The sequence below is a fragment of the Pseudochaenichthys georgianus genome, chromosome 7, assembly GCF_902827115.2.
Source record: "Pseudochaenichthys georgianus chromosome 7, fPseGeo1.2, whole genome shotgun sequence".
Lineage (NCBI taxonomy): Eukaryota > Metazoa > Chordata > Actinopteri > Perciformes > Channichthyidae > Pseudochaenichthys > Pseudochaenichthys georgianus.
This window is the reverse complement of record NC_047509.1, coordinates 20,388,771-20,408,106: the sequence shown is the minus strand read 5'-3', so window position 1 is coordinate 20,408,106 and position 19,336 is coordinate 20,388,771. Positions and strand designations below refer to the sequence as shown.

Sequence of the window (19,336 nt, the reverse complement as noted above, 5' to 3'; positions counted from 1 at the left end):
TGTCTCAGTGGTCTTCACAGTGTGTACAGAATATCAGTATGACAATACGACACCCTCTGTCCTTAGACCCTCACATCGTACAAGGAAAAACTTCCGAAGAAAACCCACAGTTTAAAGGGAAAAATGGGAGAAACCTCAGGGAGAGCAACAGAGGAGGGATCCCTCTCCCAGGACTGACAGACGTGCAATAGATGCCGTGTGTAAATTGAAAAGATAATACATTTGCAACATAGGTTATTTGTTATTCTCCTGGAGAACCTGTTACTGGTGATTCTTCAATACGATTTTTTCTTGTTTATCAATGTTTATTTATATAGCCCAATATCACAAATGTTACATTTGTCTCAGTGGACTTCACAGTTTGTACAGAATATCAGTATGACAATACGACACCCTCTGTCCTTAGACCCTCACATCGTACAATGAAAAATTTCCGGAGAAAACGCACATCAACAAAAAATCTAAATAAATTAATATTAATACACCACTTTAGATTTGATTATTTAAATGATTAGTGTTGACTTAAATGTTCCTGAATTCGTACAATTATTTCCACACCTAAAAATAATAAGTAAAACATTAAAAAAAAAACTTAAACATAAGGGTTTAAGTTTGTTTTTTCAGTCATCATTTTATATAGGTCAATGAATTTAATCACAGTTTAAAAGTAAACTAAATGTAAAACAATACATGTTTTTCATAAATCCTGATCCAATTATGTTTCTATTGTATGTATCTAAATCATTAGGACGATGCTGGAAATATCAGTTAAGGCTGTATGCCGTCTTCCAGATGAAGACGCATTTACATCGTTATTCTGTACAACAGTACAAGGGAGTGCCCTGGGTTAACGCAGCAGCAGCAGGTAATCTCGCGAGATCCACATTATCCTACCACTCGCTAGTGCAAGATGGAGAAGCAAATGTAACACGCATTCGAGGTAAGCGTTAAGACTTATTCCACAGTATTGACGTGTGTTTTTTGCTATCTGTTTCATACATTTCACTTCCTTAACAACTACCATCAATAATTCACACCCGTCACTGCCATCCGAGTCCACAAAACTAGTGGGTTTTAATTGTAAAGTACGGATCCTCTGCTATGTAAACCGCCATTTTTAATTTAGCCATGATCCCACTGATAGAGCATTGTGCGGAGCAAGGCTAGCTAGTTAGCTCGTGCGAAACACGCAAATATACACGCCTTACACATACACATACACACACTTATGTTCACGGTGTGTGGGTATGTGCCCCTCTGTACAAGTCAAAGTGGTACCCTCGTCCAATGCCTACTCCCTTTCCTCGGGAATGATGGTACAATCAAATAAAAGGTGTTTCAGTTTGCAGATATGGCTTAATCTGCCAACGTTAGCCATCAAAGTAACTAACAGTAGCAGTTTAAGCTAACGGGTAACCTAGCTAACGTCATCTAAATAGCTTTTAACTTTGCTAAGGATAGCACCGCCATTGATTTAACTGCGTAACGTTGGGTGGCTACCTCAATAACATTGACACACAATGTGAGTTCATTTTACACGGTCACAACTAAGCTAACCAACTATTGAGTAATACACGAGTTAGGAAATGTGGTAACGTTACTCAGACTAAGCTAACGTAAGCTAATGTTATCTTTCACGTAGCGTTGTTATTTGTGAATGTTATAATTCAGGGATTTTGTACATGTATTGACTCGGTAAGCATTACAATGTCAAAAATGCTTACAAATAGTGACGCACATCACATTTACATTTATATGAAAAAAAAGTAGTGATGCATCGCAGTGAAATCAGCCAAAAATGATTTGTATGTAAATCTGTCAGCATCCGCTTTGGTCCTTGTCTTCCTATCACTCAGTGACCATTGCGATGACATGACAACAAAAGGCATGAACTTGTTGCTAGGAATGCTGCATACTATGTTGGTTTATCCTGTAAATACTGGCTGAGTGTATTCATTCATAGCAGTCTTAGGGTAGCTAGCAGAAAGGGGACCTTTTAATGTTTGTCTAAGAATGTACAATATATATATATATGGGGTACCTAAATTAATTGTATGTATGTATATCTGGCTTGTTCATAAGACATTCTGAATTTAACAATCAGTTCGCTTGAGAAGCCATATCAAAGACAAGTGTTAGTTGGCAACATGTTAACAATATGTAACTGATTACAAGTTACACTTTAAACTTTGCTTATCAGTCATCATTATCAGAGTATTTCTTAATGTGGTTGGTTTGAAAGTTACTTTTTATTTTCACCAGCGTTGTTTGGTGTGTACACCTGTCAGTAAAGGTGTTTTGCCTATGACCAAGTGTATTGGATTTTCTTTTATATCTGATCAGATTTTTCTTTGGTTTCAGATAGTTATAAGACACTGCAAAGCAAGCTGAGGATGAGGGTGGTCAAACTATTGAACCAAAGCAGTTTCTGGTATGTACTGCTAACTTTTTTTACTGTTTATATACTGAAGTGTTTTTCTGAATTGTTTCCACACAAGAAGTTGCACTGAAATTGGGTATATCAGAAATATTGTTTTCAGTAACCATTTTAAATGATTCCCACCATTAAAATAATGAATGATTGTAAAGCTTATTTTATTTCTATCATTCCATTTTACAATGTGAACTTGTATTCCTCTTTGTGTGTTCTTTATCCATCCAATGTGTCAGCTGTGGTTAGTGGTTAGTTGTAGTACAAAATGGTGTCAAATTTGAAAATAAATGCATTTTGTCAAGGAATTAATCAAACACAATATTTTACAGAAAGAGTAAACATTCTGTGGATTATTTGTTTTACTGCTACTGAATACAATTGATCATCAAGTGCATCAAATTGGATGAAGATGGCCTTTTTGACATAATTACCATATTCCTTCCAATATTATAATTAACGGCTTGCATTACATTCCTGAACTTGTAACAACTCAAAGTGTGAATACAGTTTTTTTTCTGAGGCTCTAGTAATCACATACTTAAGGGACTGTTGTGGAAATAGTGTTAAGATATTATGTAATCTACAGCGATAAACATTACGTTAATGGGTTACCATTCATTAATAAACTTTTTCTACCATCATGATGTCAAGTAATTTTCAAATTTGTCCTAGTTTTTTTTTTAAACACGGCTTTGAATGTGTGTTTTACTCATAATTAAAATTTTGGGGGCAATATTAGTGATCTTGTCCACCAAATGAAACGGCTGCTATTTAAAATGTCAAAATGTACAGGCCGATTCAAATATTGTGTTTTCGGTATTGTGCATAAGCGTAATGCCAAGTTGAGATGGGCATTATAAGTCTATTGCATTTGATGCTTACCAAACATAACTGAAGAATTATCAACAGTAAACTTAATAGTTACCAGTGCCATCATTAGGAAGCTTTAATCAGTTTATTGTTGGCTTGTTAAGTCACCATATGTCCTCCAGTTTGAGTAAATATGCTGTTAATGTGGGCTTCCATTTGAATGATTTTATCAATACTGCTGCTGTGTTGATGCATTGTTTAATTACTCAGTTTTTGGTGGTTCCTTGTTCACTATCATGTATACGTTTTACCACAATAAGTTGCATGTGTATTACTTGTGATGCACATAGAAAATGCATGTCCCCATGGTGATGTTGGCATTTCTGCACCTAATAGATTTAGATGACAATTACGAAGAAATATGAAGTCATTTTTAAATGTATTATCGTGTTTTTGGTCGTTTGCTTAGGGTGTTGTCAGTTGGAGACCTGTGTTGATCATACATGTTAAATACTGCATAAAATAGTGAGGTGTTGCGTTTCATTTAGGGCCAGATGCCCTAACTTAACATGCACTGCATCGATAAACAGTGGCTACTCATTCCCTGTCGTAACGTTATTCACTTTTTGCACACTACCCAGAGTCATGATGACTGTGCCAACAGCTAGTGCCTATGTGCTATGGAAACAAGCGCGGATACTCTGAAAATATTTTTAACGGAGGGATGAACACACACCTTTAGATAGTCGATAGCCGGTAGTCAATTTGCCTGAACGAAAACAGAAAATAAAACTAGCAGGATCACGTTGTACCCGTCCGACAATGATTCAGCGAGTTATATTGCGTTTCTGCCTGCTATTCAACTAACGGCAGCTAGCTTGCTAGCTAGCGCGTGCTACGACTGTCTAGCCGAGAACCCGGGTAAGAGCATTTGCAAAGTAATGATACCTGCTTCAACGTTATAGACACACACCAATCTGCCTGTCTCTGGTGAACGAATAGTGTTTACTGTTTCGTTTTTACTTGAAGCAGGGATGGTGCAAGAGTGGTGAGTGCGGGCTTATTTTGAGGCCTGTGCAGCCCCGACCTAAATTAGTTAAGAGTCAGCTCAGGACAGCATGGTGAATTTGTGAGATCTGAATTGACAGCTGTGGAACAAATGGTGAACACGGCTTGAATGTTGGTTAGCCACATTGTATGTGTTTATCGTTGTGCACTCATGCATTGTTTGTGACTTTGTTAAGTTTTATATTTGGTCGTATGCAAATGCTTTAAAGTATTTCGAGAGAGAATCGTTTGCTAACGTTACCGGTAGCTCAGTGTTAGCTGACAGGGGCTAACGTTCACTCCGTAGCAAACGTTACTGATCGTTTCTTTGGCACGTTGAATATCCCAACGGTTTTTTTTGTAAGACATTTTGTTAGCTAGTGACCAAGGAAACCGATTTTGTCTGTGACTACGGACGGCAGACAATCATGTATGTAGTGACTTGTTAACAATAGGTAAATAACGTTATGCTGTTAGCAGGTTGACGTTAGCTTGTTAGCTAGGTAGCTATAACTTAAACCTGTCAGCGTCAAGTCACTCAAGTTGGAGAAAGGAAAGCATAGAATGGGCAGTGAACTGTTTAAAAAAAATATATATATATATATATATATATATATATATATATATATATATATATATATATAGCTCGTATCACATTTACGAGACACTTTAGACAACCGGTTTAGGACATAATATGGGGCCTCATCTGATTTAATTAACTTTGTGTCGTATGTTGCTTGTTAGCCACCAGCTAACGATCTGTCTCAGTCTGCGTTGTGAATATCATATGTAGATAACCACATTTCGTATCGTTATCACATTGTAACCAGTGATTGTGATCAGTCATCAGTGAGCTGATATGAGCTGATTTTTAAAGTAATATGCCAATATCCTAACCCTTGCTTATTGTCTGGGGGCTTTGTCATAATACCAGATTGCTTACTGATTGTGTAGTATTTTTTCCCCACTGAGTACATCATGTATACATTTCCATTTATAGTCACAACAATAAAGTGTTACGCAACATTGTATGGATTGGATGCTCTCCAATTAATTGACAGTTGTACCTACAGCTCTCTTGATAACCATTATTTATTTTAAATGGACGCATCTTAAAAGTTAAATAAAATTCTGTTTATTTGTGGAATAGTGGACACTGTTTAATTTTTTTTCTCCAATTTTTTTGCAGGTAACCTGACTAGAACATGCTGTATTGCCAAATTATTCTCTGTAAGTACATTTCACAATTCAAGTTGTGTAGATATATATTTTTAGATGTTTGGATATTGTCTTATCTTTATAAAGGATACATCTAAATAGTTCTGTATTATAATACATTGAAATTCAGTATCACAAGTATTTTTTCTGATGTTCATAAACATTTATCAACAGGAGCAACAAATAGAAATTATTGACAATGAAGGTCGACAGAAGCAAGTTAAAGAAAACTCCTACGGAAGCTGTGAGTATGCTTAATATTTGCTGTGTGTCCATTCCTGGCCACATTATTGCCTAATGAGACAAAGGAAAGCCAATTCCAAACTGTAAGGCATCTACTTATGCTCAACTATGTTAACCCAATTATTTGTGTGCCTTGACACCTCTCAGTTTAGGGCGCAGGGTCATAGTTTGGCCCTGCTCATCAGAAGAACAAAAAAGTATTTTATGGCAGCAGGGTTATCCCCTACTTGGGGTTTCAAAAAAATTGGCCATAATTGTTTTTGATGAATATAGATTTGAATTGTGTTTTTGGCCACACTCTTAGCAATAAATACATTGCATAATATCGGCCATTTTCAGATTTAGGCGTAGTTATTGGGGCTGCTAGACAGGTAGTTGAGCAGGCAGGGATTATAGACGCCAATGATGTTTGGGCATTCAGCTCTGGGGACAGACTTGCTAAATGTCAGGGGTGCGACCAAGTATCACAGCCCTGTTAGGCTTCTTCTTTGGACTGCAGCCACACATTCAGGGAGGTTTTCAACATGAGGAGCAATAATCTTCAACCTCAATATCATGTTCATTTAATTGTAAGAAGCTAACATTTTGATTGCTATTAATTTTCCATTATATGAACTGAGTTCACTTAAGAGCATTGCTCAAGTGTGTTGATAGTTTTCTATATTCCTATGTGGTCAGTGCCCTAACAACTGACTAACCATTTTGTGCTCTTTTGGGACCAACAGCCTGCTGACTGCAGGATTCTAATAGAGAAGCTCAAGGCCTGCAATGATGAGCAACTATTGGTTGAACTGCAGCACATCAAGACCTGGAATATTGGCAAGGTAAGCCTCAAAGAAAAGAGGGTGTGGCATCTCCCTAAGTCTTTCTTTGGGAACCCTCTCTTAACAATACATTGGTTATATCAGGGTTCCTAGCTCAGTCAATTATTTTGTTGAATATCGCAGACATGAGTGTTGTATTTTGGGAATATGATCGGCGGTGGGACATTTCTAAGACTGTCTTAACTAAACTGTCTTTTTTCAAATACAGGGCAGAGGTTAATGACAACAGCTTTATCGACATTTAAGGTCTACTGATCATATAGAATAACATTTTAAAGCATATACAGGGGAGTGGTTTTCAGCAGTTTTATTTAAACATTGTTGCTTCATGTCACAACTGTAAAATCTATTTACTGTAACCATTTGAACAAAAAAAAGAAAACAAGCCAACTGGGATACACATTATTGTGTGGCATTTTACAGTAGATAATAGAAATTATAAGCCCCCTCTAAGGATATTAAAGCATACTATTTACTTGATTGATCTCTGAAGGTTCCTTGTTTGTCTCCAACAGTGTGAGCTGTACCACTGGGTGGATCTACTGGACCGCTTTGATGGCATTCTGTGTGATGCAGGCCAAACGGTGGAGAATATGTCATGGCTGCTGGTGTGTGACCGTCCTGACAACGGACAGCTCAAAGCCCTGCTTTTGGCAGTGCTCAACTTCACAGCCCTGCTCATTGAGTATAGCTTCTCTAGGCACCTCTACAGCTCCATAGAGGTAGGCTTGAGTGTAGTACACTCACCACTATTGTTGTTTTTTCTAGACTGCATATGTCACAAAGAAAACAATAAGCAGCTCCCTAACTTTAACCCTCTTTTTATCTTACAGCACTTAACCACCTTGTTAGCGTCATGTGACATGCAGGTGGTCCTGTCTGTGCTGAACCTGCTCTATGTGTTCAGTAAGCGCTCAAACTACATCACAAGACTAGGATCCGACAAAAGGACGCCTCTACTGGCCCGTCTGCAACACCTGGCTGAGGTCTAGTGAATGCCATTGTTTTCCTATTTCCAAAGTTCTTGCTGTCCCTCAAGAGAAAGAGCTGTATTGTTTATATTCTCTTTGTTGTCTTCTGTAGAGCTGGGGAGGAAAGGAGAATGGCTTTGGCCTGGCTGAGTGCTGCAGGGATCTGCTTATGACGGTAAGAATTTTTAATAAGTGATGTTTAATAACTATCTATAAATACCAAAAGATATGTGGCTATTAGTATAATGTTTTATTATAACAGGCAAATTAACCACTGTTTTTAAACAATCTTCCCTTTTGATGCTGCCTCCTGATGATGCATGAGCAGAAATACCCACCCAGTGCCACCACACTGCACTTTGAGTTTTATGCTGAACCGGGCCCTGAGGTCAAAGTAGAGAAAAAGGTAAACCATGACAATCGTTAATGCAATCACTATGTCATTAAAACTATATTTGTGTCGTTTGGGATATTTTGTTGATGACTCAACTTCCTACTAAACTTTTCTGAACCTTTTTTTTTTTTTTTCACCAGACAAGTAGTAATACACTACACTATATACACATCGAGCAGCTTGACAAGGTACAGTCAGATACGAATTGTGTCATTACCAGTTGATTAATAATACCTTGGGGTCTCCATCTTACACATGTTATGTGTCTCAGATTTCAGAGAGCCCATCTGAGATTATGGAGTCGCTGACGGTGATGTACAACATCCCAAAAGACAAGCAGACGCTGCTGTTCACACACATTCGTCTGGCCCATGGTTTCTCAAATCACAAGAAGAGATTGCAGGCTGTGCAGGCCCGTCTACATGCCATCTCTATACTGGGTGAGTAAAAGTCATCTGAAGATAAAGCGACAAATGGTTTTGTTCGAAGTTTTAACTTCTGACGTTTTCTGTTTCCTTGCAGTGTATTCAAACGCACTCCAAGAGTCAGCCAACAGTATTCTATATAATGGCTTGATAGAGGAGCTGGTGGATGTATTACAGATTACAGACAAACAGCTCGTGGTAAGAAAGTAGTTTGCTTTTGCTGCTTAATGACAATGTTACTTCACTAAATTCCACATTAGCAGTTACATTATATTTGTAAAATGACATCAGATATATTTTGCTTTGTCAGACGTTTCTTAATGCGTGTATTCTCTACTGTCTAATGCAGAACTATCTTCAAGGTCTTTCATTTTCAGTTATGTCAAAGTGAGACTGAAATGTATTTTGTTCTTTAGGATATCAAGGCAGCATCTTTGCGCACTTTAACTTCGATTGTCCATCTGGAGAGAACACCCAAGCTTTCCAACATCATCGACTGCACTGGCACTGCCTCCTACCATGGCTTCCTGCCAGTGTTGGTGCGCAACTGTATTCAAGCAATGATCGGTGAGAACAGTTAAGTGTGTGACACAAAATCAAAATAGGACAATTCAAATGGAAGCTTGGTTGGTAACTTTTGAATTTGACTTTGGTAGATCCTCTGATGGAACCCTACCCGCACCAGTTTGCCACTGCACTCTTCTCATTCCTCTACCACTTGGCTAGCTATGATGCTGGAGGGGAAGCCCTTGTGTCCTGTGGCATGATGGAAGCTCTCCTGAAGGTATGTCCTGGTCCTATGGATTCTAAATGACCAAATAAAGTTGTTTTTTGTTTAATTAAGTCTTCCCTTTTAATGATCCTTTGTAGGTTATCAAGTTTCTTGGTGATGAACAGGACCAGATTACCTTTGTGACACGAGCAGTGCGGGTCGTGGACCTCATTACCAATCTTGACATGGCTGCCTTTCAGTCCCACAGCGGCCTTACCATTTTCATCTCTAGGCTAGAGGTGGGTTATGCATTTTGGATTTTCATTCGTGACACAACAGCATTCCACTAGAGAATCCCTGAAACGTCTGCCAAAGATGTGGTCTCACTCATTCTTCCATCTTTCTCTTGATCTCTACGCAGCATGAGGTAGACCTGTCGAGGAAAGAGTGCCCTTTCGTCATCAAGCCAAAGATGCAGAGGCCCAGTACAACTGTCGAGTCTGAGGACATGGAAACAGACACGGAGAGTAAGTTATTCATTCCTAATATCTATGCAATGTTCTCACTGTTATAAATGATTAAGTATATTCTTAAAATTCTAGGCCATTAGTCTTGTGCCAAGTTAGAATAGATTATGAAGATTCTCCTGGCTGTTGTTGATTTGCTTAACATTATGATTTCTTACAGTGTCAGAAGTTGCCATGGATAGCAGCCCTGGACCATCCACATCTTCTGGTTCCAGATCAGAAACGGACCAGAAAGCACAGGGAAGTGCTGTCAACGCACCTCGTCCAGGTAAATACAGTAAACGCGCACAAACAATTACATAAACACTTTCCACTAATGTACTCTATAATCACCATGACACTCTATGTCTCTCTAGGTGTGCAGTGTATCCCCCAGAGGGCAGCCCTGTTAAAGTCAATGCTAAATTTCTTGAAGAAAGCCATCCAGGACCCTGCCTTTTCTGATGGTATTCGCCACGGTGAGTCATTGGCATCCTCTTACTTGTTCTATAGGCTCAAGCCTTGTGTACATCTTATTTATGCATGGTAAACAGATTAAAAAACAGTTGCCTTTAAGATCTAATATTTCATTATGCAAATGTTGATTTCTAACTTGTCTATGTGTGATCTGTTTCTCTCCAGTAATGGATGGGTCCTTGCCTACCTCACTCAAGCACATCATCAGTAATGCAGAGTATTATGGCCCTTCACTGTTCCTCTTAGGTGAGTTCACAGTAGCGCTTCAGAAAAGCTTTTTAACTGCTCTTCTGACTCGGAAGTGAAAAAGTGTTCTCACTTGACTCGGGAGAAGCAAAGTCATATTAAACTTGGTGTCAACTGGAGAAGTGAATTGAATGTTTTGACATGTCATTGTTGGCATTGTTTTGGATTATAATCTCTTTTTTAAATGTTTCTTGTCTGTCCTTCTGGTTTATAGCGACGGAGGTTGTGACGGTGTTTGTGTTCCAGGAGCCATCCCTGCTCTCCTCCCTGCAGGATAATGGTCTGACTGATGTCATGCTGCATGCCCTTCTCATCAAAGACGTGAGTTTCCTCCACTGCCCCTGTGTGCTACATGTTCTGCCTGTTTTCTCCTTTTTTTCTTGTCTCTTGCTGTTCTTGAGTTAAATTTCATTATTGTCTGTCTATTTTTCTTTCTCTGTTGAAGCGCCTGTACTGAATTTGATATCTGAAATTGTTAGTTAAGTTGAAATACTTCCGATTTGTGTGGTCCATTGGCTGACCCAGGTTATGGTATGTTGTTTCAACGACCTAATCATCCTGTTATGTGAAGAAGGGTCACAATGAGAGCCTGCATGTTAATGTTTAGGTCTTTAACGGGGAAAGGGGAAATTAGCTCATTCTCACTTCCCCCTATTACATCGTTTTTTTGACTTTGTTTATTTACTCTAATTGCATATTCATCAGATCTCTTTTTTCCAGGTTCCTGCTACCCGTGAGGTGTTGGGTTCTCTTCCCAATGTGTTCAGTGCCCTGTGCCTGAATGCAAGAGGCCTGGGCTCCTTTGTTCAGTGCCAGCCATTTGAGCGCCTCTTCAAAGTGCTTTTGTCCCCTGACTACCTGCCTGCCATGCGACGGCGACGTAGCTCGGACCCATTGGGTGAGTCAGACTCTCTGTTCTCTGTTTGGATGCATTCACACCGAATCAGGCACATTCAAGGAAAACAAAAGTTAGCCCACATTCAAATTAATTGGAGTTTTAGTTTTTGGTGCTCAATGGGCCCTTAAAGTGACTCTCTCACACCACTGCTGTTAACCGCAATGCCTGATTTAATGTGAACGCATCTTCATTCAGTTGTTTACCTTTGGAACCTGCTTAATTGGAGGACATGTTATAATAATATAATATTGTTTCTTAACTTCAGGTGACACTGCATCCAACTTGGGCAGTGCTGTGGATGAGCTAATGAGGCACCAACCAACTTTGAAGACTGATGCTACTACTGCCATTATAAAGGTAGTGTACCTTCATTTACAAGAAAATCTTTTGGCAAATGTTTTGTGGACGAGTTATTAAAGCTAAACCTTTGTTACAGTTACTGGAGGAGATCTGCAACCTAGGTCGAGCCCCTGAGTACATCTGCCAGAAACCGTCTATCCAGAAAGCCGATGGCACTGTGGCGGTGCCCCCAGCGCGTTCCAGCCATGCTGCTGAAGAAGCCTCAAGTGAGGATGAAGAAGAGGAGGAAGCCCTCCACACTTTCAGCCAGCAGCAGGGGGAACCAGAGAGCACCAGACAGTCAGTGCCACTTGAACTGTATGACGCTGAGTTCATATCACACTAGAATAGAAAAACAAGTCTTTACAGACTTCGGTTTTTGTTCAAGTCAATCGACTACATTTCAAATACTGTAGTTGGTAGTCATTTTCATTATATTCATTTTTGTTTGCAGGGTGGTTGGCACTGAAGAGCGGATACCTATTCCTCTGATGGACTATATCCTGAATGTGGTGAGTGTGGATTCTTGGACCGTTCAGTATGGTTCTGATCATATTGTGAGATACTCCCCCTGTGAAGCAGAGCTCGCCTCATTTCAGTCAGTCACTGATTTGTGATGCATGTGTCTTCTAGATGAAGTTTGTGGAATCCATTCTAAGCAACAACACCACAGACGACCACTGTCAGGAGTTTGTCAACCAGAAGGGTCTGCTACCTCTGGTTTCTATTCTGGGCCTTCCCAACTTGCCCATAGACTTCCCTACGTCTGCTGCCTGCCAGGCTGTGGCTGGGGTCTGCAAGTCTATACTGGTGAGCACAAAGGATACATCACTGTTGTGACTTTTGTATTCATTGTATATATTAATCAGGAACTTCAACATGAAATTGATGAGGGAAATGAAAAATCAGTTGGCTGAATTGAGACTAAGTCGTTTCACTTAATGTCTCCCCCCTTAGACTCTCTCTCATGAGCCTAAGGTACTCCAGGAAGGCCTTTGTCAACTGGACAGTATCCTGTCATCTCTGGAGCCACTCCATCGACCAATCGAGGTGCCGGGTGGTTCTGTGCTTCTCAGAGAACTGGCTAACGCGGGCCATGTCACCGATGCAACGTTGTCTGCCCGTGCAACACCACTACTCCATGCTCTTACTGCAGCACATGCCTACATCCTCATGTTTGTGCATACTTGCAGAGTAGGACAGGTAAATACGGGTGCATTTCCTATGCAACCAGAATTGATAACCCCTCAACCAACCTTGTAGAGAAATGTTATCGTTTATGACCAAAGATTAAAAACAAAGTTCTGTATGTTAAAGTTGTGAACAATAAAGCATGCAGAGGGGTTATTTTTTAAACGCCCGGTTTTTCATAGAATTTAGAGAACTATTTTACATTTTTTTTTCAAGCTATGGAGGTTTTTCTTCAATTGTACTGTTTCAGAATGGTTCAGTAGATTTACAGGTTTCTGTTCTCTTTCCAAACAGAGTGAGATCAGAGCTATCTCAGTCAACCAGTGGGGATCCCAGCTGGGCTTGAGTGTTCTCAACAAGCTTAGTCAGCTCTACTGCTCTCTGGTGTGGGAGAGCACCGTGCTGCTGTCCCTTTGCACGCCCAACAGGTACATCTCTTGTCCTTTTAGCCCCTTTCTTTAAAAGTTAGATCCGCTGTGACTCTAACACCTCCTGCTTGTGCTCAACAGTCTGCCTCCAGGATGTGAGTTCGGCCAGGCTGACATGCAGAAACTGGTGCCCAAAGACGAGAAGCCATCGAGCAGCACTGCAACAACTGCAGCTTCTGGTTCCAGGAGAACCGGTAATTTAATCATTTCACTTTGTTCATCAAATTCCACCATGTCCCTGGAACACAACTTCAATCTCCTCCTCCTACCTATCCAGCAGATTCTGAGGCGGTGACGGTGGATTCATCAGCCGGTGGGCTGTTGGAAGGCATGGGTCTAGATGGGGACACCTTGGCTCCCATGGAGACGGACGAACCCACTGCAACGGACCCTAAGGCCAAGTCCAAACTTACCCCAGCTATGGCCACCCGCATTAAACAGATTAAACCACTCCTCTCTGGTAAGATACATTCTTCCAAACACAATCACATTTTGTTTCAGTTTATAAATTAACAGATACATCTTCAATATCAGAATGTCTTAATTTGCCTTAAATCCCCATGAGGTCTCTCACTAACTTTTTGTGTATTTCCAGCTTCATCTCGATTAGGCCGGGCTCTGGCTGAGCTCTTTGGCCTGCTGGTGAAGCTGTGTGTGGGGTCTCCAGTGCGCCAACGTCGCTCCCACCATGCCACGAGCACAGGAACCACCCCCACGCCTGCTGCCCGGGCCACTGCCTCTGCCCTGACCAAGCTCCTCACAAAGGGTCTGAGTTGGCAGCCACCACCCTACACACCCACCCCTCGTTTTAGGTAAGAGCCCTTTGTATTAACTTAACACCGTTTTTCATTGTTAAATGAGCTTGACACACAGAGCTGACCTTTATGTTTTTTGTTTTGTCTGGCAGGCTGACCTTCTTCATCTGCTCAGTGGGCTTCACATCCCCCATGCTGTTTGATGAGAGGAAGTACCCCTACCACCTCATGCTGCAGAAGTTCTTCTGCTCTGGAGGTCATGATGCCTTATTTGAGTAAGTCCCTTGATGTAGTGCATATAATAGTCAAAAACACATTTTAATATTCATGTGCTTGCTTAAAGGAATGGTATGCTCATGACACTCATTTTTAAATAATTATCATCCGATAAAACAGACCAGTCTCTGCCAGTCTTTCTTTTTTTTTTTTTTAATCTGATGACATTATCAGTGATTTTAAACTGATTATATACCGAAATAACATCAACACTGTGGGCGCCGCCATTTTCCGGACGTGACGTAAACCATGCGTTTGGTTTTCGAGGACACGTTGATCTCCATGTTATTTACTGTAGTTTCTCTCTTCAAATATGCCTCACTGTATTGCGAAATATTGCCACAATTCTGATAGGAACAATCCACGGAATGCTCGGTTCCATCTGTTGCCAAAAGGTAAGCGTAAGAAGTACATTCAGAGGCAGTGGCTAGCGAAATGTGGCCGGCCCGAACCGAAAGATTCACAGGCTCATGTATGCAGCGAACATTTCAAATTTCCGGACGACTACTCTGAGAGTATGATCAAACATAACATGGGATTTATGGAACAACCATTATTTAATGGAGATGCAGTACCATCGGTCTTTCTGGTGTCATCACCGACCAGGACACCAGTTCGGCCAGTTGAGAAATCGCCCTCTGCAAGTGTGAAGCGACGGAGGAGCAGAAGTAGTGCTCGGAGTAAGAATAAGGTATGTTATAGCGCATTTCCATTGCAGCGGCTAGTCCCGTTTTAACGTCCTTTAGCGTCCAGGCCAGGACAGTTTTTGGTGGCCTTTCCACATAGCGTAGTACCGGCTAGTGTGTATTTTCCCCCAGTTTTTTCCGGCCCCATAAAATCGTGATTCTATGGCCAGGGACAACGAAGCTGAGTATGCTAAACTAGAGAGGGAATCGCTAGCAAGGGTGCTACTACATGCATACATATAGTATCTTATATCATCTTCCTATTATACACACATGCATTTCCAAACATCTGGACTACCTATGTTGCAAATGTATTATCTCTTCAATTTACACACGGCATCTATTGCACGTCTGTCCGTCTTGGGAGAGGGATCCCTCCTCTGTTGCTCTCCCTGAGGTTTCTCCCATGTTCCCTTTAAACTGGGGGTTTTCTTCGGAAGTTTTTCCTTGTACGATGTGATGGTCTACGGACAGAGGGTGTCGTATTGTCATACTGATAAAACATCAAAACTTCTTCCTCTGCTGACGAGTCCGAACTCAAATATTCAGCCATGTTTCCGTGTGTTGACAAAGTGAACGCATGGATGACGTCACGACCATCACGTGACTACTGAAAATGGCGGCGGCCAGACGGAATATAAAGGTTTTGATAAAAAAAAACTATAAAATCATTATTTACCGGGGAATATCGCTGATTTCTTCAGGGTATGGTTTAAACATAATGTTTCACTAAATACTGAAGTTTTGATTGATTATCTAATGAGTGGACCATTCCTTTAAGTCTACAACATACGAATGTGTATTTTAAACAGGAGTTTTGATTTGCTTTTGTGCAGGACATTTAACTGGGCTCTATCGATGGCTGGGAAGGTGCCTGTCACTGAGGGTCTGGAACATACTGATCTACCCGATGGGACAGGGGAGTTTCTGGATGCCTGGTTAATGCTTGTGGAGAAGATGGTGAACCCGAGCACTGTGCTGGACTCACCCCATTCCCTGCCAGCTAAAATGCCTGGAGTCACACCCACCATGCCCCAGTTCAGCGCCCTTCGGTTCCTCATAGTCACACAAAAGGTAAGTTTCCACTTGCTAGATCATTCAAATTATTATTTTGCTGCTTGCAGATAAAATAGATCAAACTTGAGGTTGATGTGAACTCAAGTTACATAATGCATGAAACACCAGGGAAATGGGAAAGATGGACTCTCTAAGATACCCCCCTGCTCCCTTAAAGGAATGGTATGCTCATGACACTCATTTTTAAATAATTATCATCCGATAAAACAGACCAGTCTCTGCCAGTCTTTTTTTTTTTTTTTTAATCCGATGACATTATCAGTGATTTTAAACTGATTATATACCGAAATAACATCAACACTGTGGGCGCCGCCATTTTCCGGACGTGACGTAAACCATGCGTTTGGTTTTCGAAGACACGTTGATCTCCATGTTATTTACTGTAGTTTCTCTCTTCAAATATGCCTCACTGTGTCGCGAAATATTGCCACAATTCTGATGGGAACAATCCACGGAATGCTCGGTTCCATCTGTTGCCAAAAGGTAAGCGTAAGAAGTACATTCGGAGGCAGTGGCTAGCGAAATGTGGCCGGCCCGAACCGAAAGATTCATGCAGCGAACATTTCAAATTTCCGGACGACTACTCTGAGAGTATGATCAAACATAACATGGGATTTATGGAACAACCATTACTTAATGGAGATGCAGTACCATCGGTCTTTCTGGTGTCATCACCGACCAGGACACCAGTTCGGCCAGTTGAGAAATCGCCCTCTGCAAGTGTGAAGCGACGGAGGAGCAGAAGTAGTGCTCGGAGTAAGAATAAGGTATGTTATAGCGCATTTCCATTGCAGCGGCTAGTCCCGTTTTAACGTCCTTTAGCGTCCAGGCCAGGACAGTTTTTGGTGGCCTTTCCATATAGCGTAGTACCGGCTAGTGTGTATTTCCCCCCAGTTTTTTACGGCCCCATAAAATCGTGATTCTATGGCCAGGGACAACGAAGCTGAGTATGCTAAACTAGAGAGGGAATCGCTAGCAAGGGTGCTACTACATGCATACATATAGTATCTTATATCATCTTCCTATTATACACACATGCATTTCCAAACATTTGGACTACCTATGTTGCAAATGTATTATCTTTTCAATTTACACACGGCATCTATTGCACGTCTGTCCGTCCTGGGAGAGGGATCCCTCCTCTGTTGCTCTCCCTGAGGTTTCTCCCATGTTCCCTTTAAACTGGGGGTTTTCTTCGGAAGTTTTTCCTTGTACGATGTGAGGGTCTTAGGACAGAGGGTGTGGTATTGTCATACTGATATGTATGGCTGAATTCCCCCATCCAATCTCTTCACATTGGTCAAAACTTCTTCCTCTGCTGACGAGTCCGAACTGAAATACTCCGCCATGTTTCCGTGTGTTGACAAAGTGAACGCATGGATGACGTCACGACCATCACGTGACTACTAAAAATGGCGGCGGCCAGACGGAATATACAGGTGTTGATAAAAAAGAGCTATAAAATCATTATTTACCGGGGAATATCGCTGATTTCTTCAGGGTATGGTTTAAACATAATGTTTCACTAAATACTGAAGTTTTGATTAATTATCTAATGAGTGGACCATTCCTTTAAAAAAAAAAAAGAAGGTTGTTCTCTATTGTCGTTTGCATACCATAGCCGCGGCAAGCCAGCATTTCCCTGTGAATGACACAATGCGTAGACTCACATTCAGGTGCAACCTCCTTAATCCGAGTAGTTAAACCAGACAGCCGTCCGGTCATGGCAGCAGCTCCGTCTGTGCATATGCCGACACAAAAGGACCATTTCAGTTTTCCTGATATATATAATCATCCAGCGACTTGAATAGTTCTGCGGCTATGGTTTTGGTTGGCAACGATAGAGCACATAACATATCCTCATGCACATCCTCCTGATAAAAATATCGCACATAAACAAGTAGTATTGCCTTGTTGTCAATATCTGTAGACTCGTCAACCTGGAGTGCGTACCACGGTGATGTATTAATACTCTCCAACAATTGTGTCTCAATGTCCTCTGCTATTTTCTCAATGCGCCGAGTGACGGTGCTAGCCGAAAGAGGCACCTGTGCTATCTTTTTAACCGCAGCCTCTCCTAGAAGTTCACGGCAAATGTCTTTAGTGGTGGGCAGAATCAATTCTTCACCAATGGTGAATGGCTTCTTAGCTTTAGCAATACGGTTAGCCACCAAGTATGATGCTCTCAGTACACACGCATTTGTTGATGTGGTGGCCCTCAGGAATTGCTTCTGTCCTTCTTGTTCATGCTTTTTTCTTTCAAAAATACTCCGAAGGCTTGTCTTTTAATGCAGGGTGCTTGGTCTCCAAGTGGCGAAGCAGTTTTGAAGGCTTCATTGCCTCATTAGAGAGCCGGTTGCCGCATATTATGCAGAGCGAGCTTGGTGCGCGGGCATCACCTGTCGCGATAAATCCATATTTTAAGTAGGACTCCCGGTATTGTCTGTTAAATGCAGCTTTTTTTTTCTTGGAAGTCGTAAGCTCTTCTTCGGTCTCCTCACTGGGCCTTTTCCCCTTCGCAAAGAAACTTTCCAAAGACGTTTGTTTTTTACTCATTTTGCTAGCTTGTGGGTTTAATTTTAGAGGCATAGACGGATGTAACAGAGGGAATCCGGTCAGTTCCAGGGTGGGGAACAAAAAAAGAACTTATCAAACTTTGTTAGAATCTGCAAGTTTCTAAATAATGGCTAGGTGATTTGAACTCCTTGTAAACATAGTAAACATGACCCTGTTGAAATGCTAGTTACGGTTTATTAGCTAAATGTATGACCTTCACGTCGAATAATCGATTATTATTCGCCAGTCGGACAAAAATAATACTAGCATTTTATTTTCCATTGATGAGAGGATTTGCCATGAATGATTGTAACACAGTCTCTCCTTTTTTTATTAAGGCTGCATTCACCTGCATCCGCAGTCTGTGGAACAGGAAGCCGCTGAAGGTATATGGGGGCAGGATGGCTGAATCCATGCTGGCCATCCTCTGCCACATCCTGAGAGGGGAGCCTGTTATTCAGGAGCGTCTGTCCAAGGAGACGGTGCGCCCGGAGGAGGAGGCAGCGGCTGCTGCGGCTGTTGCGCCCTCAACTGTTTCCCTGGCACCGAGCGGGGGGGCCCCTGGAGCATCTACAACAGCTGGAGAGGCACCGGCTGTGGCTGCAACAGTACCTGCAGTGCCGGCAGGAGGATCAGCTGATGATTCAACCAATTCTACCCCCCGCCGTGATCCCCAGGTTAACCAGGCCCAGCTCACACAGGTATGTGGGGAAGTTCTCTGACACTCAAACACTTTCAGAAAGTGGGTTTTCTGATGTCTGTGGTTTCTTTTTGTTACTCCTAATATATTGTACGATTTTTACACACTGTCCGTTACGCATTC

General features: G+C 41.4%; 1 protein-coding gene across 5 annotated transcripts in view; it reads left to right on the top strand.

The window, feature by feature from the left end:
• Window positions 1–854: 854 nt before the first annotated feature.
• The window catches only part of huwe1 (HECT, UBA and WWE domain containing E3 ubiquitin protein ligase 1), a 40,925-nt gene continuing 22,443 nt past the window's right edge, over window positions 855–19,336 (top strand). For 2 of the 5 annotated variants that reach the window (XM_071203785.1, XM_071203784.1), the window contains exons 1-33: window positions 855–940; window positions 2,362–2,431; window positions 5,481–5,521; window positions 5,684–5,753; window positions 6,478–6,576; window positions 7,092–7,298; window positions 7,410–7,562; window positions 7,660–7,722; window positions 7,876–7,953; window positions 8,082–8,129; window positions 8,213–8,381; window positions 8,464–8,564; window positions 8,783–8,933; window positions 9,023–9,150; window positions 9,237–9,377; window positions 9,500–9,605; window positions 9,766–9,873; window positions 9,962–10,063; window positions 10,227–10,307; window positions 10,522–10,628; window positions 11,028–11,205; window positions 11,471–11,562; window positions 11,642–11,844; window positions 11,999–12,056; window positions 12,178–12,354; window positions 12,502–12,747; window positions 13,030–13,163; window positions 13,245–13,357; window positions 13,441–13,623; window positions 13,759–13,975; window positions 14,071–14,193; window positions 15,717–15,954; window positions 18,852–19,214. In XM_071203785.1, coding sequence (XP_071059886.1) covers window positions 5,709–5,753; window positions 6,478–6,576; window positions 7,092–7,298; window positions 7,410–7,562; window positions 7,660–7,722; window positions 7,876–7,953; window positions 8,082–8,129; window positions 8,213–8,381; window positions 8,464–8,564; window positions 8,783–8,933; window positions 9,023–9,150; window positions 9,237–9,377; window positions 9,500–9,605; window positions 9,766–9,873; window positions 9,962–10,063; window positions 10,227–10,307; window positions 10,522–10,628; window positions 11,028–11,205; window positions 11,471–11,562; window positions 11,642–11,844; window positions 11,999–12,056; window positions 12,178–12,354; window positions 12,502–12,747; window positions 13,030–13,163; window positions 13,245–13,357; window positions 13,441–13,623; window positions 13,759–13,975; window positions 14,071–14,193; window positions 15,717–15,954; window positions 18,852–19,214 — 4,212 coding nt within the window. In that variant the 5' untranslated portion in view covers window positions 855–940; window positions 2,362–2,431; window positions 5,481–5,521; window positions 5,684–5,708. Of the gene's footprint in view, window positions 941–2,361; window positions 2,432–5,480; window positions 5,522–5,683; window positions 5,754–6,477; window positions 6,577–7,091; window positions 7,299–7,409; window positions 7,563–7,659; window positions 7,723–7,875; window positions 7,954–8,081; window positions 8,130–8,212; window positions 8,382–8,463; window positions 8,565–8,782; window positions 8,943–9,022; window positions 9,151–9,236; window positions 9,378–9,499; window positions 9,606–9,765; window positions 9,874–9,961; window positions 10,064–10,226; window positions 10,308–10,521; window positions 10,629–11,027; window positions 11,206–11,470; window positions 11,563–11,641; window positions 11,863–11,998; window positions 12,057–12,177; window positions 12,355–12,501; window positions 12,748–13,029; window positions 13,164–13,244; window positions 13,358–13,440; window positions 13,624–13,758; window positions 13,976–14,070; window positions 14,194–15,716; window positions 15,955–18,851; window positions 19,215–19,336 lie in introns of all 5 variants that reach the window. The other 3 variants (XM_071203783.1, XM_034086897.1, XM_034086904.1) reach the window with 2 other exon arrangements.